General features: G+C 46.2%; 7 protein-coding genes across 7 annotated transcripts; 3 read left to right on the plus strand and 4 right to left on the minus strand.

Annotated features, from left to right (window-relative positions):
- Positions 1–1,220: 1,220 nt before the first annotated feature.
- On the minus strand, positions 1,221–2,551 carry K444DRAFT_612441 (uncharacterized protein). The gene is made up of 3 exons (XM_024880133.1): positions 2,124–2,551; positions 1,655–2,029; positions 1,221–1,588 (listed from the first exon to the last, which is right to left on the minus strand). The coding sequence occupies exons 1-3, from the start codon at positions 2,395–2,397 to the stop codon at positions 1,419–1,421; spliced, it is 819 nt and encodes a 272-aa protein (XP_024737658.1). The 5' UTR covers positions 2,398–2,551; the 3' UTR covers positions 1,221–1,418.
- Positions 2,552–3,147: 596 nt separating this feature from the next.
- K444DRAFT_642939 (glycoside hydrolase family 15 protein) lies at positions 3,148–5,612 on the minus strand (the record flags this gene model as incomplete). Its single annotated transcript, XM_024884797.1, has 9 exons — positions 3,148–3,416; positions 3,467–3,679; positions 3,730–3,912; positions 3,959–3,982; positions 4,031–4,197; positions 4,246–4,446; positions 4,493–5,006; positions 5,058–5,386; positions 5,476–5,612. The coding sequence occupies 9 exons, from the start codon at positions 5,610–5,612 to the stop codon at positions 3,148–3,150; spliced, it is 2,037 nt and encodes a 678-aa protein (XP_024737659.1).
- Positions 5,613–5,811: 199 nt separating this feature from the next.
- K444DRAFT_388453 (uncharacterized protein) lies at positions 5,812–6,658 on the plus strand. The gene has a single exon (XM_024872415.1). It carries the CDS (start codon positions 6,011–6,013, stop codon positions 6,515–6,517), a length of 507 nt encoding a protein of 168 aa, XP_024737660.1. The 5' UTR covers positions 5,812–6,010; the 3' UTR covers positions 6,518–6,658.
- A 162-nt stretch (positions 6,659–6,820) lies between these two features.
- On the plus strand, positions 6,821–9,122 carry K444DRAFT_612443 (TPT-domain-containing protein). The gene is made up of 3 exons (XM_024880134.1): positions 6,821–7,719; positions 7,766–8,087; positions 8,133–9,122. The coding sequence occupies exons 1-3, from the start codon at positions 7,105–7,107 to the stop codon at positions 8,963–8,965; spliced, it is 1,770 nt and encodes a 589-aa protein (XP_024737661.1). The 5' UTR covers positions 6,821–7,104; the 3' UTR covers positions 8,966–9,122.
- Positions 9,123–15,643: 6,521 nt separating this feature from the next.
- Positions 15,644–17,036, minus strand: K444DRAFT_652574 (uncharacterized protein; the record flags this gene model as incomplete). The annotated part of the gene is made up of 5 exons (XM_024885806.1): positions 15,644–15,844; positions 15,917–16,118; positions 16,337–16,585; positions 16,642–16,902; positions 16,961–17,036. The coding sequence occupies 5 exons, from the start codon at positions 17,034–17,036 to the stop codon at positions 15,796–15,798; spliced, it is 837 nt and encodes a 278-aa protein (XP_024737662.1). The 3' UTR covers positions 15,644–15,795.
- A 627-nt stretch (positions 17,037–17,663) lies between these two features.
- K444DRAFT_721207 (uncharacterized protein) lies at positions 17,664–19,719 on the plus strand (the record flags this gene model as incomplete). Its single annotated transcript, XM_024888514.1, has 4 exons — positions 17,664–17,669; positions 17,747–17,947; positions 17,990–19,178; positions 19,296–19,719. The coding sequence occupies 4 exons, from the start codon at positions 17,664–17,666 to the stop codon at positions 19,712–19,714; spliced, it is 1,815 nt and encodes a 604-aa protein (XP_024737663.1). The 3' UTR covers positions 19,715–19,719.
- Positions 19,720–19,846: 127 nt separating this feature from the next.
- K444DRAFT_652575 (uncharacterized protein) lies at positions 19,847–23,277 on the minus strand (the record flags this gene model as incomplete). The annotated part of the gene is made up of 5 exons (XM_024885807.1): positions 19,847–20,024; positions 20,109–20,415; positions 20,461–22,039; positions 22,214–23,039; positions 23,202–23,277. 5 exons carry the CDS (start codon positions 23,275–23,277, stop codon positions 19,933–19,935), a joined length of 2,880 nt encoding a protein of 959 aa, XP_024737664.1. The 3' UTR covers positions 19,847–19,932.
- Between the last annotated feature and the right edge of the window lie 3,503 nt (positions 23,278–26,780).

Below are 26,780 nucleotides of genomic sequence, written 5' to 3' on the forward strand. Positions count from 1 at the left end.
TAGTAAAGGCACTTCTTCTAGTTAATACTCTAGCTATTAATAATTTTATTTATTAATAGCTTAATTACCTTATAATAAACTGCTTTTCAAAAGTTAGATTAATTAGAATATAAGGTATATAATAGTAGAATAATATACAAGTAATTAAGGTAAGTAAATTATAGAGTAATACTTATAAGTATAACTAATTCCAAGAATTAATTCTAATAAAAGACTAATTAATACTTCTTTCCAAAGCAGGAAGCATTCCCCTATATATTCCCTAGTATTTAGCCAAGTATATAAAGCCCTTTATTTAACTAGGAAATATAATTTCATGTAATCTATACAATTCCGATTACTTATATAATTCCGATTGCAAGCTTTACCCAAAATAGGAAGCTAGATCTATAACATCTAATACCTGTCTATATACTATTATATATACCTATTACAAAAAGTAATAATAGAAATTTAGAAGCTTTAAGCTAGATATTAAATTATAAATACTTTAAATACTCGAAATAATTCTAGTATAGCTAATATTTATAAACTTCTTCTAATTTTAAATATTTTAATATAATATAAAGAAAATATTAATTAGTTTAGTGCAAGCTCAGGGTAGAAGCGCACTTCTCGTTTCGCCTAAGCCGTGACGGAAAGATGGGGGGTTTTTTTTGCAGGCAGAGGGAGAGGGGAGAAGGTGCCGGTTTGGTGATGAGTGACTTCCGTTTTAGGGTGCTGTGAGATCGTGAAGCTGAGGCTGATTTATGAGGTGGAGTGGGGTGTGGAGGAGAGGAAGAGCCAGAATGTATTAGCGATCCGTCCAGTTCCCATTTCCTCGCTCGCTACTTCCTCCACTTCCGTTTCGAGGGGCCCTAGAAAGCCATTCCAGAGTCACATACTTCTCTGTTTGAAGTGTGGAGTTGTGAAAGTGCGAGATTCGTTTCGGACACCGTGACGAAAGGTGAGTGGGGTAGGAAGGTCGACCGGGTGGGGAATCAGAAGAATGAAAAATAAAAGGCGGAGAGTGCGGGGCATATTATCATCTTAAAGATAATATAGAGTTATGGGGAGAGGAGGATTCGCCGTAACACCCTGTAAGTGGCATCTTGAGAGGGGTTAAAAGGGGAGCTCGGCATGCAACATTGCATATGCAGGATGAGCCTAATCTTACAATCAGCTGGTACGATGAACGTGAGGACGGAAGAGACTAAGAGAGATCAAATGGCAGTGCCTGCGCGAGATATCTACTTGCTTCATTATATCCACACCCCCCTATAGACCCACAAATCCAGTCATAATATCTACTTTACAAAGTATTGGGGTATATAAATAAATCCGTATCCCAACTTCCATTAGTCAAACAATACAACTATTAGCAAGATTGCTCTTCCACATGTATTACGACTAGATTATACAAGGCCACCAGGCGCAGCTTAGCTTCTATTGCGGAGGCACATCCACACCGTGGCAAGCGTGGCAGGCAACCCAATGCCGATCCCACAGCCCAGCGCAATCTTGTCACCGGTGGAGAAGCCGCTGTAACTATTGGTATTGGAACCTGTCGACTGACCGCCCGGCTGAGTATTCGAGGAGGAGGAAGAGGCTTGCGCAGGGGTTCAGTCAGCAATGGAAAGAGGTAGACGAGCGGAGGATAAGGGGGTTGACTCACAGGACGGCGTGGACACCGCCGGAGAGCTACTCGCGGTAGAACTCGTTGTCGTTGTGGTCGTCTGGCTGGAGGTCGAGCTGTATGTGCTCGAAGAACTGGTCGTGACGTAAATCGTGATGCCACTGCTAACATACGCCGTGCAGCTCACATCCGTGCAGCATTGCTGCTTCCCGCTGACCATGACGCATTCATTCCCCACTTCGCAGTACATGCCCGTTGAACAGCATTGTCCGTTCAAGGGGTAGCAGCCCACTGATTCGCAGCAGCTCCAGCCGGCCGCGCAGGTCCCGCTTCCGCAGCAACCGCCGCCTTGGTCTGCGACGCAGGTGTTGATGTCGGTGCAGCAGTATCCGTTCGCGCAGCAGAGGGTTCCACCTGGAGTTGAGATGGGTTAGTTGCCATCGCTACCTGGGACTGTGAAATGGGTTGCAAAAACACTGGATGGGGAAACGCGTCTGTTAGAACTCACTCCTGCATAGGTAGTACCCCAAGTTACAAGTAGCCCGTCGCCCGAGCCAAGAGTCGATGAGAGCTTGCCCTTCGTTGATGGTGCCGTTTTGCAGTTCATTGATGGGAAGGGCGAGGAGTGCTCCGGGAGCCGACTGGCTTCTGCTCTCTACGCCGTCTGAACGGAGGAGCGGAGGTCCTTGAATTCTCTTCAAGAAATTCGGGAGCGTGAACGATGAGCATGGTTTTGCCAATAGAAAAGACAAGTAGACTATATATAACGTTTCAAACAACATATTGACGTCTCGCAAAGACGTGAGTAAGGCGCTAAGTGGAACGGAACGACGCCGCTCACCGTGGGACTCGACATGGACTATATGTTCCCTCCTATTCTCATAATCCCGTTGCGGGCACAGTCGCGTTTCTTGGCAATACTTCACTTGCAGGTGCCTTAAGCCCCAAAGGCTGTGCCAAATAAAGAACGACTCGAACGAGAAGGCTGTCAGAGAGCCATTCGTTACCCATTTGGTTAGCTTCCTCGGCTGAGCACCCTTCAGCCTCAAAAAAGGAAAATGAGACGAGCTCTCGACTTGTGCAGCCAACCGAAGCCTTGCTTGGTGAGGTGGCGGTAGACATGCAATGTCTCAGCCGCTACCCGCCCAAATTCAATCTTCGTGGTTTTGATTGGCGGGCGACTCCCAGATGCTGATCACTTGAGTCGCCAAAGGGCTGTGAGAAATTTGAGTGGAAGCCCAAACATGAGTGCACCCGTCAGAGAGCTGTGTTCATGGAGCACGTGGATTGGAGCTGAGTGGTGAGTTCTTCGGTCGGGGAAAAGGCTCCGGTTACATAAAGCAGAACAATCTGAGTTAGTAGCTATGCTATTTGGCAACACAACATCATTCCAGCGAAATGCAGCATGCTCTCCAATCCATCAAACGACGCCAAATCCCCCATTCACAATAAACGCCGAATATGATAAACTATCTCCACCTATCACCAAATAAAGTCGTAAATTCAAGACGAACTTCGCTCGATTTGGTGATCTAGCGCTTGAAATCCGTAGCACGGTCAAGATTGAACGCGGCACTAATAAGCGCAAGATGCGAGAATGCTTGCGGGGTGTTGCCCAGTTGCTCTCCGGATCGCGAGATCTCCTCCGAGAACATGCCCAGGTGATTGGAGAAGCTGAGCATGTTCTCGAAGATGTTGACTGCACGGATGAGGTACTTGGAATCATAGACACCAGCGCGGGTGAGGGCTTCGACGAGCCAGAATGTGCACATGCTAAAGGCGCCTTCGCGGCCGCCGACACCTGGGAATGTTAGTGGGTATGGAGAGAATCAGGGGAGGAGGGGAGCTTGCCGTCTTCGGACTGCTCAGTGTTGTAACGGTAGACGAGGCCGGTGGATGTCAGGCCGCCTTTCTCGGGAGACATGAGGATGCGATCCATGGTTCGGAGGAAGCGAGGGTCATTTGGAGAGATGAAGAACACGAGGGGAGCGATCAGGATTGAGGAATCAAGGAGGTCGCCAGACTCATAACTCTGCACGAAGCAGCGTAGATTGTGACTATAGCCTGAATGGGTTTAGCATGAAGATGGGAATTGGTTGGGTATGGGTACTTACCTTGGGTCATGATGTCTTCGTAGATTTCATCACGAGTTTCAAGCCACTTAGCCCGGTTCGGACAAGGGAGACAGCGCTTCTCTGCCAACCGAAGACCACGATCAAACGCAACCCAGAGCATGATTTTGGAGTAGGTGTAATTCTGCTTTCGGCTCCTAACCTCCCAGATGGACATATCAGGTTCTGTATTGTGTTAGCAAAGAATATGCAATTTGAATTGGGACTTTACCCTTCCAGATGGTCAAGACATAATCTACACACCTGTCAGCCAAGAACTCTGCAAATGCTTTTGCACACTCACCTAAGATCTCTCGAACTGCAACCCATTGCTCCCACGTGACCGGCTTGCCATACTTGTTGTAGAGGTAAATACCATCAAGCAACTCTCCATAGATATCGAATTGAAGATGGTACGCGGCTCCATTACCGATCCGGACAGGAGCGCTACCTCGGTATCCTGAGAGATGGCTGCAAAATCTTAGTTTGTAAATTTCAAATATATTTGTGAGGGCTTACTCGAGTTCAATTTCTGGAATCTCCGTCTCACCGCGAATCGTGAACATGATAGGTAACGCACCCTCAGGAGATCGCGATGTTCGGAAGCGTTCACTGATGAAGTTCATATATGCATCGGCTTCTTCGGTGAAGCCCATTCTGAGGAGAATGTAGATTGTGAAGCTAGAGTCACGAACCCAGCAGAATCGGTAGTCCCAATTTCTAGGGTTGTCAGCTTGATTCTCTAGAAAAACGGACGACCGTGTACCTTCCACCTCCAATTTCTTCAGGAATTGAGAAAGTTGGCGCAGCAATAATAGCACCAGTTGGCTCGTATGTCAGAAGCTTCAGGAGCAAGAGACTCCTAGAGACGACCTCGCGCCATCGACCCTTGTATTTGCTCCTGGAGATCCAATTGAACCAATACGACTGAGTATCGTGTTGCTGACGATCAAGAACTTCGGTGGTGACGTCTCGAGTGATATGGTTGGGGATATCATCGCGGAGAACAAACGAAATAGCTTGGCCTTCCTGCAGGTGGATATGGCAGACCACCCCTTCTCCATGCATCCCTGGTTTCATTTCCTTACTGAAGCTCACCGTCGGGCAAGATATAGCATCCTCTTCGCCGTGATCAATGGTAACGTCGAGCTGCAACTTGACACCCTCGGACGAGAACGTGACCGTCTTGCTCTCGAGGCATCCTGGTGGGTGTTCTGAGAGGCCGAGGTCTGTTTTGTGTGGGCCGCGAGCATAATCGAAGGCAGGGAATATTTCCACATCTGTAAAGGAAGCTATTAGAAATGTTCTTGCATTGAAAGTTGTAGCTGTACCTAGGTCAACCTCGCCCCGAATACATTCCACTCTACGGACCAGCCATTTCTTCAATTCGTCTTGGACAGCAACGGCCTCGCGAAAGGAGCTTTGCTTGGTGGCTTTGGTGGCTTTCGTCACAACATGCGTGCTCCTCGGGCGAGGGAAGAAGTCTACCAAGTCAACGACGCCTTCTTCGTGGATGTACCGGGTCTGCAGGATGTTCGAGGAGGGGAGGTATTGCTGCTTCGTCGTGTAGGCCTTGTCTGCCGGAGGAGAGATGCTGAAGTAGCCGCCTTTGTCCTTGTCCAGCAGACGGCAGAAGATCGAGGGAGAATCGAAGTCCGGCCTTGGAGGGGGTCAGCAGGCAGTTATACAGAGCTGTTTGAGAGCTCCGAAATCGAATCGAAGCTTTCGGACGAAATTAACAGAGCTTACCAGCACATGAAGTCAATGCTGCCATCGATGCCGACGAGCGCACAGGTCCGCATATTCCCAATCAACCCATAGTTCTCAATTGGCAGGTAGCCGGTGACATTGCGGCGACTGGTTTGGATACCAGCGGGAGCACCCATGTTCTCTCTCGTAGTGGTTGTTCAGTTGCTGGTGGTAGTTGAGTGTTGATAGAGCTTGACAACTTTCGATCGGTCGGAGTCGTAGAAGATTGATCACGCGCTTGGGTGAACTGCGAAGGGGAGTGTGTAGGTAGAAAGGAAAGAGAGGAGGATCGTGGCTTTTTTTGCAGGCGGTAAGCTCTGTGCAGCTGCCCCAGACGGCCCCAGCCCCAGCCTTGGCTCGTCACGATAAACTGATTGGCAACGTGGACAAGGGTCCCTCAGGGGGGGCGGCCGCATCCCCGCACCACAGATCTATGCCTGACTGTGCATAAAAGGACATCAGGTGCAATGATCGGTTTTGCAACTGACCACTAAGAATCACGAAAGGGAGATATCCGGAGACAGAAACGTGGGATATGGTAGAAATGAAAGAAAGGTACTTCTCTTTTTCGGGGACAGCGCTGGGATTCGCTGCAGCGCACGGGTTAAGTCCGTCCGACAGAGAAGCGCAAATCCGGGGCCGCGGACGACCATCCTACTTCTACTTCTTTTCATGGGGGGCAAGCCCTCCAAACCCCCCAGGCCTCGCTGCGCTCGAAAAAGGTCACCTTTGGCACTACCATACCATACCAGAAAGGCCCAAAGGCCCGCCTCCACGGCAGTGGCCCCCGGAGGGCCAGCGGAGCGTCACCAACGCCCTCTTCACTATCATAGAGAAAAGTGAGGTGAGGTTTGGAGCCACGGCTTCTCTGGATCGTGGGTCAGGCAGGATGTGCATCCGTATTGGTCGAGATGACCGCACGATTAGTAATCGTCGTGTCAGGCGTTTGCAGGAGAGGTCTGCTGACTTGAATTATGATCGCTTGGATGAAAGCATGGGAGCGCGGACATTTGGGGATTGGGGAAGACCAATTGGTGATTGAAGAGGAAAACAATCATTACAGTATCAACGTCGTTGCCATTATACCAGCAGCAGAGGATCAATTTATACTTCATGCAGCATCTTCCCCGCTTTCACCATCACACTCCCGCCCGCCCAAAATCATGATGCATCGCTTTTAGTGCTTCAGTCTTCAGTTGATGATTTGCAGGGCCCCGAAAGGCTCACTGCCGGCCGCATTTGCAGGGGCTCGTCACTGGAGCGGAGCGTTTCCAAGGGCCGGGGGCCAAGGGGCCAAGGGGCAGGCGCACCCAATCACGGCGTGGGCCTTTTGAGCCGTCAGCTCAACTTCTCCAACTTCTCGTCAACTTCTCGAGAAGAGCCAGTCGTCCGGGACGTCTTCTCCAGCAACAACCCTTCACTATTTATCTCCACAGCTCTCCGTCCTTCGCACTCCACCCCCGAAAATGACTTCATGAGACGCCTCCCGCCAGTCCCGCGCTCTGCCAAGCCTCTCCACCGTCACCCTGGCCCGCTGGCGGCGCTTGACTCCATTCGGAACCCTTGCGGACCAAACTAGAGGACGCCTCCTACTGCGGGTTTCACTAGGAAGCGCCTCAGACGGCCCTCATGGCACAAGACACTTCACATAATGCCTCCTCGCGACCGCAACGCGACTTTCCCCCTTCCCAATTCCCTCAACCGACCCTGACGCGAATACCTTCGCCCTCCGACCTCTCCCTGCTGTCGGCCGACGAGCTGACGGCCCCCGATGCGGCAGCAGCGCTGACGGGAGTCCATCCTCCAGAAATCGATATGGACCCCGAGTCTTCGGGCCACAGGCGGCGGAGGAGTAGTTTGATGAACCAACTTGATACCACAGTAATGGGGAAATCGAGGGACAAGACATCGAGGAGTCCACCGAGTGGGCAAGGGGGGATACAAGAAGATCCGAAACTGGAAAGAGCGTCTGACGACGAGAGGAGTACAAGTGAGGATGTTGAGCTGGATGAGTTATCAGACGATGGGCTACAAGACGACGAAGAGACTGGGTTAACGGGGAGAGATAAGGGCAAGAGGAAACGAAAAAGGCGGAGAAATACATTGCTGGATCAGAGAATAGCAGCAGACCTGAAAATTACGGACGAGGAGAAGAAAGAGGCGGATCAGAATGTGGTGAAGAAGGGCTTGATCAATGGGCTACTAATCGGGCTGTGGTATCTTTTCTCACTGTCGATATCCCTGGTGAGTTCTCTATCACTTGCCCAAGGACTCTGCTGACCGGATTCAGTACAACAAATGGATGTTCGCACCCGAACACCTCAATTTCCACTTCCCTTTATTTACGACTTGCGCGCATATGCTCGTGCAGTTCTGCCTTGCTTCCATTGTGCTATACTTCCTCCCACGTTTCCGCCCTCGATACGACTCCATCTCCAATCCTCAAAACACACATTCCGATGCGGACATGCAACAGCATCAGACGGATAGCAAGAAACCCCTGATGACACGGATGTTCTATTTTACCCGAGTTGGACCTTGTGGAGTGGCTACTGGCCTGGATATTGGATTAGGCAACATGAGTTTACAGTTTATTACTTTGACATTTTACAGTAGGAAGTTCCATTTTCCTGCTCTTCCCTGCTAACACGACTCAGCGATGTGTAAATCCTCCTCCCTCGCCTTCGTCCTCCTCTTCGCCTTCCTCTTCCACCTGGAAACCCCCTCATGGCGCCTTGTCGCCATAATAGCTACTATGACTGCCGGCGTGGTAATGATGGTCTTCGGCGAAATCAAGTTCTCAGCCCTGGGCTTCATCCTCGTCATCTCCGCCGCCTGCTTCTCCGGCTTCCGCTGGGCCCTCACACAAATCCTTCTACTGCGGAACCCTGCAACCTCCAACCCTTTCTCCTCCATCTTCTACCTGGCGCCCATCATGTTTTCTTCCCTCCTCATCATTGCCATACCCGTTGAAACATTCCCCGCTCTTGTCGATGGGATCGGCGTCCTGATCGACAAAAAAGGCCCGGTATTGGGCCCTGGTCTCCTTTTATTCCCAGGAGTCATCGCATTTTGCATGACAGCCTCCGAATTCGCTCTCCTCCAAAGAACAAGCGTAGTAACGCTCTCCATAGCAGGCATCTTCAAAGAAGTCGTCACCATCTCCGCCGCTGGGCTACTGTTCCATGACAAACTCACCATCATCAATTTCGCTGGTCTTTTCATAACCATTGGAGCCATAGCGGCGTATAACTGGGTTAAGATCAAGAAGATGAGAGAGAATGCGCAGATGGAGGCGCATAAGCATCATCTTATCGGGCAGGAGATTACCGAGAGCAGTGATGAGGAGGAAGAAGAGGGGGATTGGAATGTGGATGGCAGGGCGTATGTCACGAGCGATGGGGATATTATGCCCGCTCCAAATGCCTTCCAGAAAAAAGGGGAGGGGTCGAAGAAAAATGGTAGTGGAGAAGAGACGGTGGATCTGTAATACCATTGTATTGAGTATAGAGGAGCATTTATCTCTCGACGGGAGAAATTGGGGTACGGGTGGTGGTGATTGGTATACACCGGCGTTGAAGTGATGAGGCATCACAAGATATAAATCTACATATTTTCTATCCTAGGCTGCTTAGCCAACCTTCCCATTTCAATTGCTTTTGCATACTTGACTGGCGAGTGCCTGGGATGCTGTCACCGCTCTGCATAATTAAGTTTTCCTGTACTTTGATTTCCGTTTTGGGATCTGAATGAGGCCTATCAGACTACTCTTGTGCGATGTCCAAGCGACCATCTTCAGGGATTTACGGATTTCTCACTTGAGAAGCCGCAGATTTCAAAGAGAGGAACTTAGCTAGTCCACCCAGCCATCCCTTGGCTTGTGTGTGCAGCGGACGGTCATCGAAAATAGAGTCTTCTCTTTTGACCGGTCTGGCAGGGATTTGGTGCCTCTCAAGGCATCGCATAATGAAGTGCAGAATACCACTTAGCCAGTGTGACAACTATCTGCCAGCCTATGGGCGGGCAGATATTTTTCTCGAATCGGTCACCAGCGGGTTCTCAAAGAATGGCATCACGCCCTGCATTCACCGTTCCAAAGTTTTCAAGAGCCAGTCGCAGTGTGAACGGGGCGGCCCTCTCAGCTGCGGGGGACAACATCCCGGGAAATTGTGACAAGCTCCCATGCCATGCGCCGATTGTGGCTGTTGAAAGTAAGATCTGCTACCCGACACTGCTTCTGCTGGCGGTTTGGCGGCTGCCCACGAAGCCCCCATGATCTAAGTTGCTGTAGACAATAGGCACAGCAAATGCCCAGAAGCCATTTCCTGCAGCTGGCCCACCAGTCAGGAGCTTGCGAGTGGAGATCTGGCCAGTTGTGTCTTGGAGGGGGGGGGATGGCCAACGCAGACAGGCAGGGCGAATGTATCGGATCGGCGCCATTGGCTAATGGGGCTGTGGTGCAGGAGGATACCCTCCAGTCGCGGAGGGGTCACAGAGGGTGTCTGACTTCTTGCTGACCGTGGCCGCGGGCCACGCTAAGCCCAACTAGGGGAGTGTCCTGACAAACTGCCGTGGACCGTTCGGAAAATAACTTGGATAGTGACAAAATGAAATACCCCCGAGTAGTAAACAGAGCTATATCTGCTGCTTTCGTCTTCTCCCTCCTTCGAGTTATCTGTCTGCTTATTTCCACAATTTTACTGCTATTTATCAGCTCAACTCGTCACCAAGTCCTCCCTTCTTCGCTCAAACCTTCAGCATATATATACTTATACATCTATACAATCAGCGCCTCTTGCGTCCAAAATCCTCAGCCTTGTCAATATTTGTATCATGTCTACGTTCTATGTCGTCGAAGGGAGCTGTGAGATGGTGGTTATGCAAGGCGAAGAGAGTAAAGGGATGTCTCAAATCAAGCCCCATCCCATTGATCCCTGTAAGCACAACATCGCTGAACACTTTTGTTTCTGTACTGATTCTGCGGCCTTTAGTCTATGGCAAATAAAATTGCTCACGAGCGGCTGCATAGCTCGGAGTGGGGGCTGGAGCCGCTTTTTCTAGTCTGAGTGGAGGTGACATCTTTGATGTTTTGTTGGCAGTGGGCATAGATAGTGAGGATCAGGTTTACCTACAGAGGAGGGGGGTGGGGCGATATAATCACTGGAACTTTATCAATAGTTATTTTTGAACAGATCAAGCGCTGTTTTCATTATATGTACTGTACAATACACCCCTAGCGGGCTTGGATTTTGGACGTGTGTAAATGAAATTGCGGCTCCAGTCGATCGTTAAAGTGTCCTAACGCCAAGCGGCACCGGAAAATTGATGCCTTTCCTAAGCATAAGGTACTAATAAGCCATCTCTGTGGCCAGGATCCTATGCTGGTTGGCGACGGTGGCTTCCGAGGACCTTGTCGCTTAGCTTCCCTAATCTGGAGCCCGTGTTTTTCACGGACTCCTCTTTAAGACTGGCGCATGCATACCGCTGACCCTCCCTCGAAATTTTGATTTCCACTGATCTTTCTTAAAATTCGAGTTTGTTTAATCATCTCCTCGTTTTTAGCCCGCTCTCCGTTTATTCCTCAACCACCTCATTCCATTCACCTTATCACGAACACCCCATCAAGCACCCAAAGCCTCATCAAGGTCCATACCATGTTGTCGTCATCTCCGCTCGCATTCGGAAGGAGAAGAAGAGACTATCCAAGTCGCGGCGGTCCCAACTGATCCTTGTAGGTGCTATACAGATGAATTTAAGTAGATTAAGAGTAACCACTCAGTCTACGCAGATCACGGCATAAAGTGACAGGATTACATGGCATTTGTGCTTTAACACTTCAGTGTCTTTTTTAGAGTATTCGTTCACTAAATTACCCTATAATTCTAGGCCATTGCGCTAAAAACACCCTAGAAGGCGGGAGCAAGGGGTACTACACTCTTTGAGGGCTTCTCCCCTATACTTATAGGGGGTACCTCGCTAAAGAGCCCATCCCTTCGTCCGGCGAGACATAGTCCACGCTAGCAAGGGGGCCTGGCTCAGACTGTAAAGTCGTACCTTTGCTAATAAACTTATTAGTCATCTATCACCTTTTCGCCCTGAGCCAGGCCCCCTTGCTAGCGTGGACTATGTCTCGCCGGACGAAGGGATAGTAATTACCTAATTAGCGTCCAAGCGCTATCGTTGCTCCGCCAGCAGCGCTATTTACCCCTGAAGATCTTCTCATACCTTGCGAATATCACACAGAGCCTCTTGAGATTTGCTCAGGGCGTATAGCCTGGAGTTGTAGGGCCTTACAGCGGGCTGAACCCCCTAAATTATGCCCTGGGGGGTGCCAAGGGTCCAAATGCCTTCCAGAAAAAGGGGAAGGGTCGAAGTAAAAGGGTAGTGGGGATGAGACGGTGGATCTGTAATACCATTGTATTGGGACTTAGAGGTGCATTTATCATTTGGGTACGGTTTGGATGGGTGGTGGCAAACCCCGGGCGTTGAAGTGATGAGACGTCACGAGATATAAATCTACATCTTTTCTATTCCGGGCTGTATGGCCAGTCTGTGCATTTGTTTGCGTTTGGATACTGAAGAGGCAATTGCATACATTTTTGTCAAGGTCTTCCGCATTCGGGACCAGAGTTCCCTTGCTGGAAGCTTCTGCAAGCTAACTCACACTTCACTGCAAATCAAGCGACGAAGCAAATCGGGCGTCGAGAGATTCCGTCATATGCAATTGTGCCTTTTGCGTTGTTGAAATTGTTATTGGGGGTAAAGTTGATCGAGCCAGGCAAGCCATCGGCCACCCCTTCCCTCAAACGAGGATTGCACTCTCATTCTGCCGTTTTGTCATCAAGTACTTCCATACGACTCAATTTGCAGAGTTTTCACCTGCCTAGTTTAAACGCAAATCTCCTCTCTCGCGCGCTCTAAGTAATGGCTGCTCACCGACTTTGCCTTTTGTTCCTTTTTCTCGTTACTGCGGGAAGGATCCGAGGGGTACGGTTCTCTGGGCAATAATTGGTGGTACCAATCCGGAGAACTTCTCCCATGTTAACAAATATTCTAATAATCATGGGTATCCCTCTCTTCCAAACATCCCTGGCCATAGGCACGTTTGAATTGTGACCGGATTCCCCTGCGGTCCGAGATGCAGGGTGAGCGTGATGTTCATCTTCCATTGGTGATGTTCAGGGGGATTTCCGGTTGACCTATAATAATGTGGCGCTGGCTGCAGCCTGTGGATGCAGCTACCCAAAACAGAAGTTGTCGGGGAGGAATTGAACCAGCTTATGCTCGGACAGTCGTATTCAACAATCCAACTTCATTGCTCTCCTTGCGGGCCACACTGGCGGATGATAGGGCCCCGTACTGGCTAGATGGCAAGCTCTGGACTTCGGACACAAGGCAAGCCAGTAGGAGATCGAGTTTACGCTTATGTCCAACCCAGCATGCGGTGCCAACACCCATGAAAGAATTCATGTTTCGGCCGCAGACGAGGATTTCTTGAACTCAAAAGCGACGTGACCAGTATAAAGAGCTGTGTCTACACCTGCTGCCTACTCCCTCATTACTTTCCCTCCACGTTCTTCCATTGTCTACGATTGAACTGCGCTTCCTTATCATTGCGACTCTTCACTAAGTCCTCACTCCTCACTCAAGCCTTCAACTGTAATATACTTGCTAGCCCATTCCGTTACTTCGAAGCGTCTGCAGCCTCGTCAGCATTTATCATGCCTCGATCTACCCGCAACACCTCCTCTGCAGTTACTCATGGTGGAGGAAGTTCTCCCATCCCATCGATCCTTGTAAGAACAACACCGTTCGATCTCCTCACCAAGCACGGCGACTAACGCTTGCAGCCTACGGCAAATAACTCCATGCTTATGTTCAATGTGTTTGCAGCAAAAGCTTCCTTTGCACTGTTACGCTATCCCTTACAATTAAATGTGGAACCTGGTTTCGATTTCGAGTTTTGGTGCTGGGCGATCGGTTCGATTGATACCTAAGTTTTCAAGTGGGAGAGTAGTTAGTTGTTCTTCGATAGTTGTCTATGAAATACCTGATCGTCCAATCTCTTGTTATACATCCTGATTAAACTTTTCGAACCCTAAGGTCGCGCCATTTGGTGTTCAAGTGGGGCTCCCGAGTACAAAACAGCTTGCTACTTCGTCCTTATGAACAGGTTGTAACCTCATCACCGGCCCTGAGAAGCTCCAGTTTATGAGTGGGACCCCCTTTTGATGTTTATTTGGTGGGTCTCGGTATTGCTTGTACGTACCTTGGCTCAATGCTATCTCCCGCTACTCTACCTCGGTTTTCGGGTCAATGATACGTTATTTTTGGTGTCGTGGCAAACCACGTTTCGAACTTGCTTTTGGACTTGGTCAAATGATTTAAATTATAGTCTGAAAGCGGTCTCAGATTGTGTGGTCTTGAAAGTGAAAGGTCCTCGAGCGGAGCTTCTCCAGCTAGAGCCCTTATCTGAGGGCACATCATATGCTGCGTGTGCATCCTGGCTGTTGAGTGCTGTTCACCCGCATGCACTGGCTCTCCAGTAATGCTTGAGCCTGACTTGGGGAACACGCGGGAATGTACCTATTTCTGTCGCTAGTTGGCCAAACACACAACTACTTCGGCAAATTAGACCGGCTCAGGTACACTTTGTACCCAGTGTACAAAATTTTGAGTTGCGGTTTTGATTATTCCGTAATGCCGGCCTCGGATCTTGCCAAGCGCATTACGCTACCCTATCAGGCAGCTTGCAAGCCGTTGACTTCATGCTTATGTCTTTGCTTTGCTTTACTTTGCTTTGCTTTACTTTGCTTTGCTTTACTTTGCTTTGCACGGCTCAGGAGGCGCATGCCGACTTTGGGGGGTTTTAGTTGAACCATAGTATCGCTTAAGTTGAACCATATTATCAAACTCTGCATATGCTCGTTTATTTAGCTGAACCATAGTACCGCTTAAGGAAGCGAGACAGCTAGCCGAGCAAATAAATAGGTTTTGTGGCCATTATATTTTAGGCATATGCTTTCCTTATACTCTGCATATGCTCTCCTTATGCTCTGCATATATATAGGCTATAAGCTATACGGGCTAGGAAGGTTCGGGTTAGTCCCGAGCTTGCGAGGGGGCTTAGGGTCAGGGCTTAGGGTCAGGGCTTAGGGTCAGGGCTTAGGGTCAGGGCTTAGGGTCAGGGCTTAGGGTCTGGGGTTAGGGTCTGGGTTAGTCCGGGGGGTTGGGGGGCGGTGAGAGCCCCCCGCATTGGGATATATTAAAGCGTAAAGGCTCTATGGATTAGGGTTAGCATATATTACGGATAGTAATAAAGTAGGGTGATTTCTAGCTTGCTTGTATACTTCTTAGTAGTAAAGGTAAAGCATATGCTAAGCATATGGGTTTTATATGCCGTGCATATGCTTGATTAATAGTAATAATAAAGCAGGATATATTCTAACTTACCTATGTGTTTCTTAGTAGTAAAGGTTAAGCATATGCTAGGAGTATGCCTGGCGGGCCGTTGGGAGGATGTCGGGGTTGGATGGAGGGTGTGAACGAGGACTGGTGTCTATATATCATTAAAGATAGTGAGTACAGTGTGGTTTTTGGTGAGGGAAGTTGAACCATATTATGGAAAATACAAGGGTATCATGAATCAATTTTCTCTTTCTTGAGTTCCGTATAGGGTTAGTAAGCTTGCTGCTCTTGCTCAGGCGCTAATCACCCTCGGCTCAGCCTCGCCTTAGTCGACTCGCCTGAGTAACCTGAGCACCCTAAGCAACTCACCTGAGCACCCTGAGCACCCTGAGCAGCTCACCTGAGCAGGCCTGATCATCCTGAGCAAGATTGACGGCATTATCACGTGTTTTGACTTTTCGCTTTTTAGCTAATCACACTTAATCTGACTTCTGTTCTCTCATATCATTTTTGTCAAGTTTTGACGACGATGCTAAAGGAGCCTAAACAAGTTCTTAAGGAATTTAAAATAAATATTTGTCGTATATACGGGTACTAGGGAGCTTAGCTTCGCTTACTCAGCGGCCCCTTTTATTTCCAGAGGCTCCCTTTAGAGCTTCTTTTAATCAGACAACCACTTATGCAAATCACTGTTCCTTGCTATTTTGCGATAATATTTTTTTTAAAAATATACTTAATATTTTATTTATAGCTATCACCGGTCGGCAGTGCTATGCTCAAGCAAATGGTTTCCCTATATACAAGAAGAATAAACTAAGGAGAGAAGTTCTATTCACACTCGTACGGCCTCATATTGTTACGATCGGGTGGGTTCAACCCCGCCGGGTTCTTGGTCGTAGTGCGATGTTGATGCTATACTACACTAGTACCAGAGACAAATACAATGAGAACCGTAGCATATCTATTGCAGGCATTGGTCAAGTATTAGCTATCAGATTTTTGTCTGAAAGATTGAAAAGGAACAGTTACGTACGTCGCTCCTGCGAGAATCAACTCGATTGTTCTCGATCTCGTCAACCACAAGACCACAAGAAGAAAGGCTATCGTAGAAATAACGACAATAGTGATGCGAAGTGAATTCTTCGTGACGCTGTTGCAGATGATGACGGGCATCAGCAGCAGTAATGTTATCAGCGATAAGAGGAGCGCTCTGGCGGTTTGTTGAATCCATTGGCCTGAATAATTGTATACATTTGGATCGTTGGAGATGTCATGTAAAGGTTTCTATGTGATCGTTAGTTTTCTGTGATTCTGTCACGGCCTGGACAAGCTGTGGAAGTGGAATGTGGGTGTGTTTGTGTATATTGTAATGAATGATGGTACCCTAAGGGCGGTGAAGAAGCTATATATACGCCTGTGCGCAGCACGTGACAGATTCTTTACGTGTGGTCACTCTTAAATCTTGCCTTGCGGAAGTCTCGCCACCATCGAATGAACTTATCTTCTACCCAAGCTTCTAGCCGCACGATCGTGCTGTCACCCATAGGAGTTAGGGACACTAGCTCACGATCATACGTGAGGTACGCCCTCTCCTCTCGAGCCAAACAGCCATTGCCATCCAACCGGTTCTGTAGGGCCTTAACATCCCTCTGCTGAGCGGAGCCAAAACTCAGCATCCGATGCGTTCTGTCTGCGAACTGGTCTGTGTTCTGTTAGTCTTGCAAGATGGTAGTATCTCTAGCTGTTAAAGACATTTACCATAATCTGCAAGACGGGTTTCGATCTCCGATAGTAGAGAGACCCGCTCCGGATTCCCATCACATCGACTTTTTCCCAGAAAAAGAGGAGAAATTTCTTCGTGATCTACCCGTTCTAGCTTCTGCTCCAGCATAGAGAACCGGTCCTGTTTCAATAATAGAATTCGAGCTCGAAGTTTGCTGAAGTCTCGGCACAGAAAATAGGGGTCGTACGACGACAAGAGTGCAGTGTAACGGGGATACCCGGGTCTGTAATCCTCAACTCAATATTCATGTCAATAAAGAACCTTAATTTATCTTGCGAAAGCATAGGTACTAACTTTTTCGGGTCTGCACCTCTTCGATTCCAGGTCGGGAGCGCCTCCAGTACGGAAGATGAGATCGAAGCGCCTCCATTTCCCAAAAGCTCTTTTCTTGCGTAGCGGATCAAGGATCAAGGTGAGATCGCAAGATAAAGCTTCCGCGTCCCACTGGAGTGGTATGCCCGGCCATGGTGAGCGAGGTGTATTAGTAATGTATTACTGAAATTTGCAATGTACCACGTCGCTATGCACTGTCAGTAACCCTTAATGCATAAGGCCCCTTTCAGCAATGTATGCAGTCATGACCAACATGTTGATTGCACATAACCTGGGCACTGGCAGCCTCGCGATAGACACTGCGAGGTTGATTTGAAGGGCTATATAGGTAGTTTTTAGGTCCAAATAATTCGACCTTGGAATACTCTCCCTTTGCCACTTCGCAAAATGGCGGCGTCAGAAAGATGCGTAGCTTCATCTTTTCGCCAGCTAGCTCGGGTATATACTGATATACGTGCGTCTGGTAGCCAATAGCCTTAGGTTTTCAATGCAGTTCGCCTCGTTTACAGCCTCATTGCTTTGAATCACCCTTACTGCAACTTTCTGCGCCCGGCTTATTAGGCTACGAAGCTTACTTCACCCCACAGTTGCATTTTTGATAGCGTGCAGACATCATTCAGTCCTCTTCTTCTTTTCTCGCGCCTTACTTGATTCGCCAGGAGCCATGCCTGTCTGAGATCTTCCAGTCTTACCTGCTTTGTCAACCTTGCTAAAGCGACACAGCTCAAACCTATCGACACGATAGAGAGTCGAAGTGCTAATATCGTCACGCATTATGCGATTTTAATCGCAATTAATGATTATCCAGACAAACCATTAGAAGGTTGTGTGCGTGACGCTCAAGATACCAAAGCGTACTTAGAAAGCACGCTCCACGATTCTGTCGAGGTACAGATAATTGTGACCAGCCAGAGCGGCCCGCAATCATCCAACACAATTGAAGGTCGAGTGCTCTAGCCGACTTTTGACAATGTTACTACGGCCTTTAAGAGGGTCACTTCTCTTGCAAAACCTAGAAATTTTGTCTATATACATTATTCCGGGCATGGTACCCAAAAGCCGCCTTCCGGTACCTTCTCCAACGAATCCACGGCCGATTTGGCGCTGGTACTCCTTGGAGGAGAGCAGGATAAGAAGATAAGATGTCTTTGGGGTTTCGAACTAGCGGGCTTACTGAAGACCATGGTCGATAGTGGACTGGTTATCACCCTCATTCTCGACTGCTGTTTCTCTGCGGGCGTCTATCGTCGCAAGGACCCTAGCGTCCGCTTTCTCCCTTACGATTCCAAAGTCGATTCAGAATATTCATCGAAGCCCGATCAGATTCCAGGGGATGAGAGATACCGTGATATCTCCATGCTGCCTAACTGGCTTGTCAGGCCAGATTGGTATGCGATACTTGCAGTATGCGGTCCGCATGAAATCACGATCGAGCTCAAAGACGCCGACGGGAGGAAACATGGGGCCTTATCCTATTTCCTTCTCAAGACAATTAAGTGCGTTAACCTTACGAAGAGACATGGGGACATCTACGATCACCTGCGTCCGAAACTCAAAGCTGCTGGGTTGCGGCAAAACCCTGTCCTTTATGGGAATCAGAACCAAGGCTTCTTTGGGCAAGTCAATTCAGATATTATTGCAGTAGCTATTCCGATCATCGTCAGCAAAAACGGCAATCTCCAATTACAAGCTGGCCGCGCACACGGCTTCAAGACTGACGATCAGCTTATCTTGTATCCCTTAGGTACCGCTGAAGTTGATCCTAGAGTACAAGGGAACTCGGAAGTTGCAAAGGTCGTCTGCACCAGAGCTCTCACCTCAAATCTGGAGCGAATGGATGAAGATGATTCCGATGATGAGTTAACCCTCGCAGACGCACCGGCCATCCGTGTACGTACAGGATGGATGGCGAGAGTCCTTACTCGATCTTCTCTCCAGAGCTTTCCCATACGCCTTGCATCCGGGCTTCCAAATCTGGAGGAATGGCTCACAGTCCTAAGGGAACGGTCACTTGAGGCTCATATCGATACGAACAAGCATCCGTCCATGTTCGATGTCGTGTTGAATAATGGAGAATATGAGATCCTGGACGAATCGGGTAATATTATTATCAATTTGCCTAGCATACCGCAAGACCAGACCAACATTGGACAGATAGGGAGTATTTTGGAGCACCTAAGTCGATATTAATTAATCAAGGATCTCGTTAACGAAGAACCTACAAATTCCTTCCGATAATCCTTTAAGGTACAGATATTAATTAACGGAAAGTCTTTTAGCCCGGATGACTCGATAGAAATGGAGCATAATACTATAGCAGAATTGGTCCTAGAAAATCAAGGCGAAAAATATCTTTATCTTTTTATCTACGATCTTGGTCCTTGTTGGCAAGTGGAGAATGTGAATCGTGGTACCTACATAGTTGTCCCGCCACGAATCGATGGACAACGAGCTAGACCTACTCGAAAGAGGCTGAGGATGAGGATTCCTGACAAGATGAGAGAGGAGGGACACAGCTCTTGCAAAGATATACTCAAGATCTTTGTTACCTCCCAGCCGACGTCCTTTGACTTGTTGGAGTTGCCCAAACTAGGTGGTCGGGCTAAAACATCTCAGGCAGATAGGACACCTGGAGAAGGTGGTGATGGATCAGAGAATTGGGCGGCTATGAATTTTTCCATCCATATTTCCGTTCAGGGGGATATTGATCAATAACGGACAAGCCTTAGTATCAAAATGTCATCAAATATCTCGTTACTAAGCCTTGATCGATGTTATTCAGACAGATGAAGTTGTCAAAACCGAGGCGATCATTCGTGAAGAATAAAGCTAGTAAGGGTAATTAAGATAATTATTTGGGAAGGAAAGGCCCATACTGAGCGTCGTGTTTTCTTGAGATGAATAACAAAACTAGCATCAGACGAAAGTAGAATTTACACACCAAAATGAACATAAGGAACCCACAGTCCTGGCTCTTCGTCGTCACATGAAGCAATATCTCTCGATAAGCCATCACCTCTCCTATCTCCATCTCCATCATATAGACTGCTGGCAATTTTTACACTTTTTACACCTTTTACTGGTTGAGTGTCTACTTTCCCCAACCTACGTCCATGCTTATCACCTGCTGGCGTGTTCAGCCAACGATCCCGAAGCTCTCTACTAGCATTGTGGAGCCCCCGACACACAGACTCATCTGTCATACCCCCGTCCCTCATCCCCTCATACGTAATCCTGGCCATATCGACACAAACCTGATCATTGACCTCCCATAGAGTACCAATAGCATGGCGAAAGCCCGATATTTGACACGCGTTGATCAGATGTATACTCTCGTCGCTGAACGTCTGATCTCTAATCTGACCAGTCCCGCAAGCTGAGAGGTAGGCGAGGAACGGTAAGTTTCCATGATCAATCTGATAAGGCTGCAATGCATATGGTGAGCTATTTAAGTGATCCACGTTCATGCTACCTTGCGGATTGGAAGCCTTGCCCAGTAAAGTGGCTGCTGTGAGAGGATCATTTTCCCAATCCTCCAGAAGCAGATAGCTCTGTAAAGGATCAATGTAGTCGGTTTGACCGTGGCCTGCAAAATGAAATATCTTGCATTTGGGAATGTGCGATATGATTGCCTCCTTGTTCCGTTTTGGCTGAATAGGATCTAAGCGCAAGGACTTGCAAACTGCATTTAGCTCCTCTATTTCTTGAGCTGCGAAAGAAAGCTTCGTATGTCCTGGTGTGTGGTTCATGGCAACAAGAAGAGCCTTGCTTCGAACCGAGAGCTTAGGCACAGGATATCGGCGGCCATGTATGATTGCTTTAATAGAGGAGCTGTAAGAAGACATGACCCTATCGAGCACCGTTTCGGTAGAGTTGTCATGGTGAATTCCTGCTGCATGGAGAGGAAACTTGCTTAATGGACCAGTAGGAATCCACCATACATGAGGCCACCTTTCATCAAGTGGACATTGAGTAAATCCCAAGGCGTCCAAGATTGGATTCGCGACGACATCCCAAAGCCATTCTAAGATTTCGGAGTCCCCTAGATGACCTCTTTGCGCTCTCTCTTTGGCATCCTTATAGTTGAGATAAGGCAGGGCAACGGACTGTATGTCATACTGCGTAACAAGGATCGCATCGCAGCGATATTTGCTCACATTTATCACGACGATAGGTCCCGCTTTTGCAGCAGCTCGTATCTTTTCTTTGCTTGGTTCAAGCAAGAAGTCCTCAAATCCAGGTCGTTTGCGAATTTTGACCATTAGCTTATCAGTCTCTAGCTGATTCTGAACAAGGAGAAATTGCTCTGCTAGTCGGGGGTGCCTCTTTAGTAAATCTGAAATATCCGCTCGCATCTCGTCGAGAATCACCCCGCGACCCTGCTCAAGCAATTGCAGTGCAGCAAGCGGCGATTTGCCTGCATTTATTGCCGCTGCCGCTGCGTCAGAAGCTAGCCCGAATACTCGGCTGACCATAAACACTTTATCAGAGTTTTGGAGTGACCGTGGTCTCAATTCGGGAATAAGGCGTATGGCGGTAGTTGAAGCTTCGTAGGCCTGCTCCCAGTCCGAAGTGAACATGCCGCATCGAATAATTCCTTTAGCAGCGTTGATACGACCAATAACAGGCGCGTTGAGTTGATGTAGAGCACTTTTAAAGTACACGATCGCGCTTTCAAGGTCTATTATGGCTGCTGTTCTCGAGAACCTATCGGTGAGTTGGCTTCCAAGGTTGTTCAAACAAGATACTCGGGTCATGTCATTCTCTGGAGTTAAGTCAACAGCTTCCCGTGTAACTCGAATAGCCTCCTCAAGATCGACTATCGCTCCTGTCTTCAAAAATCTATCACCAAGTTGACTTCCAAGAATGCTCAACCGAGACACCCGGCCCGGGTCACCTTTCACAGTTGCGTTGATAGCTTCTCGTGTAATTCGTATGGCTTCTTCAAGGTCGACTATAGCACCTGTCCTCAAGAACTTAATGCTAAGCAGACTCCCAAGATGGTTCAACCGTGATGCCCAGTCCAGCTTGGAGTTTGGACTATGTTCAACTTCAAGTAGATACAGAAAAGCATTTTTGTAGTCTTCTTTGGCTCCCGTTCTCATGGACTTCAAGCTAAGGAGACTGCTAAGGCTGCTACTCAAGACTTCCGGGGGTGAACCCTCTTCCTGTTCTGGCTCTTTTGGAAATATATCGATTGCTTCTTTTACCAACCGAATGGCCTTTTCAAGGTCGTCTATAGCTCCTGTTCTCAGGTATCGATCCTTAAACAAGGTTCCCAAGTCGTTCAACCAAAATGGTCGTTTTGGATGGTCCTTTACTGTAGTATCTATAGCTTCTCTTATGATACGGATAGCTTCTTCAAGGTCATTTTCAGCAGCTGTGCTTAGGTATCGATGCCTAAACAGGTTTCCTAGATGGTTCAGCCAATACGCTCGGTCCGGATGCTTTACTGGAGATTCCTTGCTGGCTTCTCGTTCAATTCGATTCGCCTCATCCAAGTCAGTCCTGTCTCTTGCATAAAGACCTGTATGATAATATCGATTACGAAGTAGCAGTGCGAGATTCTCAAGCATACGTGCGCGCTGTGAATCGGTTTCTGGAGTTGCATCAATAGCCTCCCGCACAAACTGAATAGCCTTGTCACCGTCGGCTATAGATCTGATTTCCGAGAATCCTCGTGAAAGTTGAAATGCAAGATTATATAGTGAATATGCCGGGTTGAACGGTGTGATCATATTCACCGCTTCTTGGACTAGTCGGATAGCCTCTTCGAGGTCTGCCATTGCTCTTGTTCTCAAAAATCTTTTGCCAAGTAGACCTCCAAGATGATTCATAAGCGCAGCTTGGTTCGGAAAATCTCCTGGCGCAGTGTCAACAGCTTCCCGAGCAAATCGGATAGCCGCTTCTAGATCCACCATCACGCTTTTGTCACGATCCAGATAATCTTCTTGCGTTGCAATGGCTTTCCGCGCAGCTCGAATAGCTTCGTCAAGGTGTGTGATTGCTCTTATATCACCGAGTCTAGTTTCGAGACCATCTAAATACCACGTTCGGTCTGAGTAATTCTCTGGCGCAGTGTTGAAAGTTTGCCGTGCCACTTGAAAAGCTTTTTCAAAATTCGTTATTGTATTTGTATCGCCCTTCCTAGCTTCGAAGTTGTCTGAATTCCAGCTTCCATATAGATCGCCACCAAACCAACCTCGGTATCTATCATTCTTTGGCACAACCTCAACATCTCCCTGTATGGCTTGAATATCTTTTTCGAGGTTCGCCATGGCTTTTGTTTCGTGATTGAGATACTGTGTTAGCGAGACCTTTGTTCAATACAAAGAACCGCTTCGAGGTCCCCTATAGCTATTATCTCATTGGGTGAAATAGGAGTTGTCCGTTGGAGGTATGCTGTTCGTGGAGCGCGTAGATGATCCTATACAGGTCGAAGAAGTCTTAATGGCAGCGAGGGCGTCCGCTGCTAAGAGTGAGACAAGGAAGAGGGAGGGAGGAGGTTTCGAAGAGAGATACGTGGTCGATCGAGTTCAATGCTTCGGCGTCGACGCAGCCTGATAATACGATGGTTGATGAGTTCACAAGTCGACGGTCGTGTGAAGAATTGAGTCGCAAAGGGGAAATATGAAGCGGCGAGGAGAAAATAAACTTCGAGGGTGCTTCGTAGAGGAGGGGATTGTAGCCAATGCCGAGGGTAGGGAGAAGACACCGGAACTGTCAAGACTTCAAGGTCCAAGGCCTTCGAGAGGAAGAAAGTGAAGAAGGTAGGCGAAGGAATGAGTGTAGAACCGAGTTACAGAGTAGTGGTGCAGATATTGGGGCGAGGCGAGGAGAATCAACCTTGGAGAGTCTTCGTGGAGGAGGGGATCGCAGCCAAAGCCACGGGACTCGTCGAGAGAGAGAGAGAGAGAGAGAGAGAGAAGGTGAAGAGGGAATAGTGTGGAAAAAGTGTATGCAAAGGAGATGCGATAGTGGCTGGAGGTCGAGTGTGGGCGGAAATTCCGAGAACTTATGTAATCCTGAGCGGCCTCAGGCAGAGACAGACGAGGCCTGCCATGACTGATGGAGAGCCGTTTCTGGCTCCTGGATTGAGGGCTTGGATGGTCAGGATGATTAAAGATAATAACCAGCAATTTTTGGGAGGGGACGTCGGGGTCATCGTGCTGAACGAACCGAGGAACGTGCGCTGCGGGCAGAGTTTACAGTAGCGAGCGGTCGAGGCTGCGTAAAACAGCGGCCGAATTCAGCGGGCCAAACCGCAGTACTCAGTCATAGTCATATGGTAGAATACGTAGAGGGAGCTCCAAACCCCAAGATTCGTAGTGTGGCCGCTTGTGCCTTCTTTAACAACTATACAAAAACATTCATTGCGGAGCAGTAGGTAAGTAAGTGCGAGTTATATCAAATAAGTTAGGCAATTACTCAGCAAATAGACGTCATAGTCATATATTTAAATACGATAACGTTGAATTGGTGGTGTTTGTGACGGTCGTGGCCTGGGCTGCCGGTCACATGATTAGCTTGGCTCTAGTTTCAGGCTAAGGAGCCGACGTCTGGCTGAATCACTAGTCACGTGCTCATTCACAAGAGGGATCCAAAATCTGCTCCGGCAAGAACCCTTCCTTATAAGGGAGCAGAAACGAATTCCCGGGCAAATGCTCACGTCCGCAGACTAAAACGGAACTAGCGAAAGGGAAAATTAATCCTGAGTCTATGGGTATTCTTTATTAAGCTAATAAATAGGTCAGAGGTCCTAGCAAAATATCCTCGAGGTCAAGTATAAATATCCATTTGCCAAGTATGTTATTTGCCTTTTCCAACCATTTTGATATAGCCGTTTAAAGATCGGTATTACCGCTAAAGTCAGTCTTTTTGGCCAGTTCAACTACCTCTATACCTCTTTATAAGATTGTACTTATAGAACTAGTAATACATAATGCTTTCAAGTAAGAGTTAAAGTAATAGAATAATTAAATATCTCTTATTCCCTTATAGCTAATCTCTGGTAATGGTTCAATATATAGGATTAAGGCTATTTGGTTCTTTTCTTAATACTATTATAAAAATATAATATCTAAGATAAGACTTTATAATATTAGTTTAAACCTAAAGCCTTATTTAAGAAATTTAAATTTCTAGTATATTAAATATATAATTCTATAATACTCTCATATAAAGTAATAAGATCTAAAAATTAATTATATTTCTATTTCTGAGTTTAGTAATTTCTTAGAAAATAGATTTAGTATAGCTAATTTTAATAATATAATATACTATTATAAAATAAAAATTATTTAACTTTTCTTTTAATCTCTTTATTAAATTATTATATAGTATAGGAATTAGTATAATTCCTAAAAGTTAAAAAAGTATAGTAGAAAGTAATAAGTAATATTACTAGTTAAGTATAATAACTAGTATAGGAATATAATCTACTAAGGACAGGATATTAGAAATAGATATAAAATAAAGCTAAGCCGGAATTACTTAAATAGAATAATACTAAAGATTAAGATATTCTCTTTACTTTATTCTATAGCTTAGTATTTTCTAATATATGAGATTCTTTAAACTTTAAGCCTTTAACTATTATATTAATCCTATTATTATATTAAGAATACTTGGCTAAAAAGAAATTTATTATAAGTATAAAATCTAGAATCTAGAAAATATAGTTAGATTATTTCTATTTTAATAATTTAAAGCTAAAGAGAGAAAAGAATCTTAAAAAAGTCTTGAATCTAAATAATTATAAGCTATATATAGGCCTATATACTAGCTTAAGCTCGGGGTTATATATAATAATCAGGTAATTATAGATATCTTACTTAAATATTAGATATCTCTCTAGCTCTAGTCTAATTCCTACTAGTACTATATATTATAGTAATTATAATATTACTTCTTTTCTTAAAATAAGCTTATTTCCGAGCTTTAAAAGTTTCTATTAAATTTCTAAATTACAGGTTATATATTAAAGGCCGGGGCCTTTTATATATAACTTTAAAGAATTTCTATTTATATTATATAATTTCGGTAGTATATTATTCTTAGTATAATTTAATTAATAAAAGAGATTTTAGAATAGTTCTAGCTATTTGAAGTTTTTATTATAGAAGCTCTAAAAAGCTAGGGTATTATTATTTAATAAGGAAGTAAGATATTACTTTAGATCTGGTTCCTAGTCTTTTTACTAAATTTAGTACTTTAGCTTCTTATAAAACAGTTTTATTACTTATATTTCTTGAATTTTATATTCTATTTTCCTGTCTTATAATTCTAATAATAAAAGCTCCGGATTTATTTATTTGGGAAAGAAGTTATCTGGATTTTTATATAATTTCTTTATATAAAATACCAGATATATTCTTATTAATTCCGGAAGCTTAAGCCTAAAGAAATATTTTACTTATTTCAGGATTTTATATAATTCTTCTATTTAGTAAGCTAGCTTATAACTCGGATAATTATTTTTCTAATACTTAATAATAATTTATATCTTATTTCTTATTTTAAAATTTACTAATTAGTAATACTTATTAGCTTAAATAATATAATATTCTTATACTTATATTATATTCTCTTATATTTTTTATTATAATTTATAGAGTTATATTACTAGGGCTTTTATTTCCTATTTATTTAACTTTTTCTTTAGGATACCTAATTATATTTGGGTTTTCTAGTTAAATAATATCTGTAGTTTATAGCCCTTCTTTATAAGAAACGGGAATTAGCTTATAATTTTATAAACTAAAGCTACTTACTAGTAATT

This window comes from Hyaloscypha bicolor, assembly GCF_002865645.1.
Source record: "Hyaloscypha bicolor E unplaced genomic scaffold K444scaffold_58, whole genome shotgun sequence".
Taxonomy (NCBI): Eukaryota; Fungi; Ascomycota; class Leotiomycetes; order Helotiales; family Hyaloscyphaceae; genus Hyaloscypha; species Hyaloscypha bicolor.

Coding starts and splice junctions, on each gene's coding strand:
- K444DRAFT_388453 (XM_024872415.1), top strand. CDS start 6,011: ATGGTAGAAATGAAAGAAAGGTACTTCTCTTTTTCGGGGACAGCGCTG.
- K444DRAFT_612441 (XM_024880133.1), bottom strand. CDS start 2,397: ATGTTGTTTGAAACGTTATATATAGTCTACTTGTCTTTTCTATTGGCA. Junction 2,030..2,123: donor GGGGTACTACCTATGCAGGA/GTGAGTTCTAAC, acceptor TCTCAACTCCAG/GTGGAACCCTCTGCTGCGCG. Junction 1,589..1,654: donor GGCGGTGTCCACGCCGTCCT/GTGAGTCAACCC, acceptor CCCCTGCGCAAG/CCTCTTCCTCCTCCTCGAAT.
- K444DRAFT_612443 (XM_024880134.1), top strand. CDS start 7,105: ATGGCACAAGACACTTCACATAATGCCTCCTCGCGACCGCAACGCGAC. Junction 7,720..7,765: donor TCTCACTGTCGATATCCCTG/GTGAGTTCTCTA, acceptor GACCGGATTCAG/TACAACAAATGGATGTTCGC. Junction 8,088..8,132: donor TATTACTTTGACATTTTACA/GTAGGAAGTTCC, acceptor AACACGACTCAG/CGATGTGTAAATCCTCCTCC.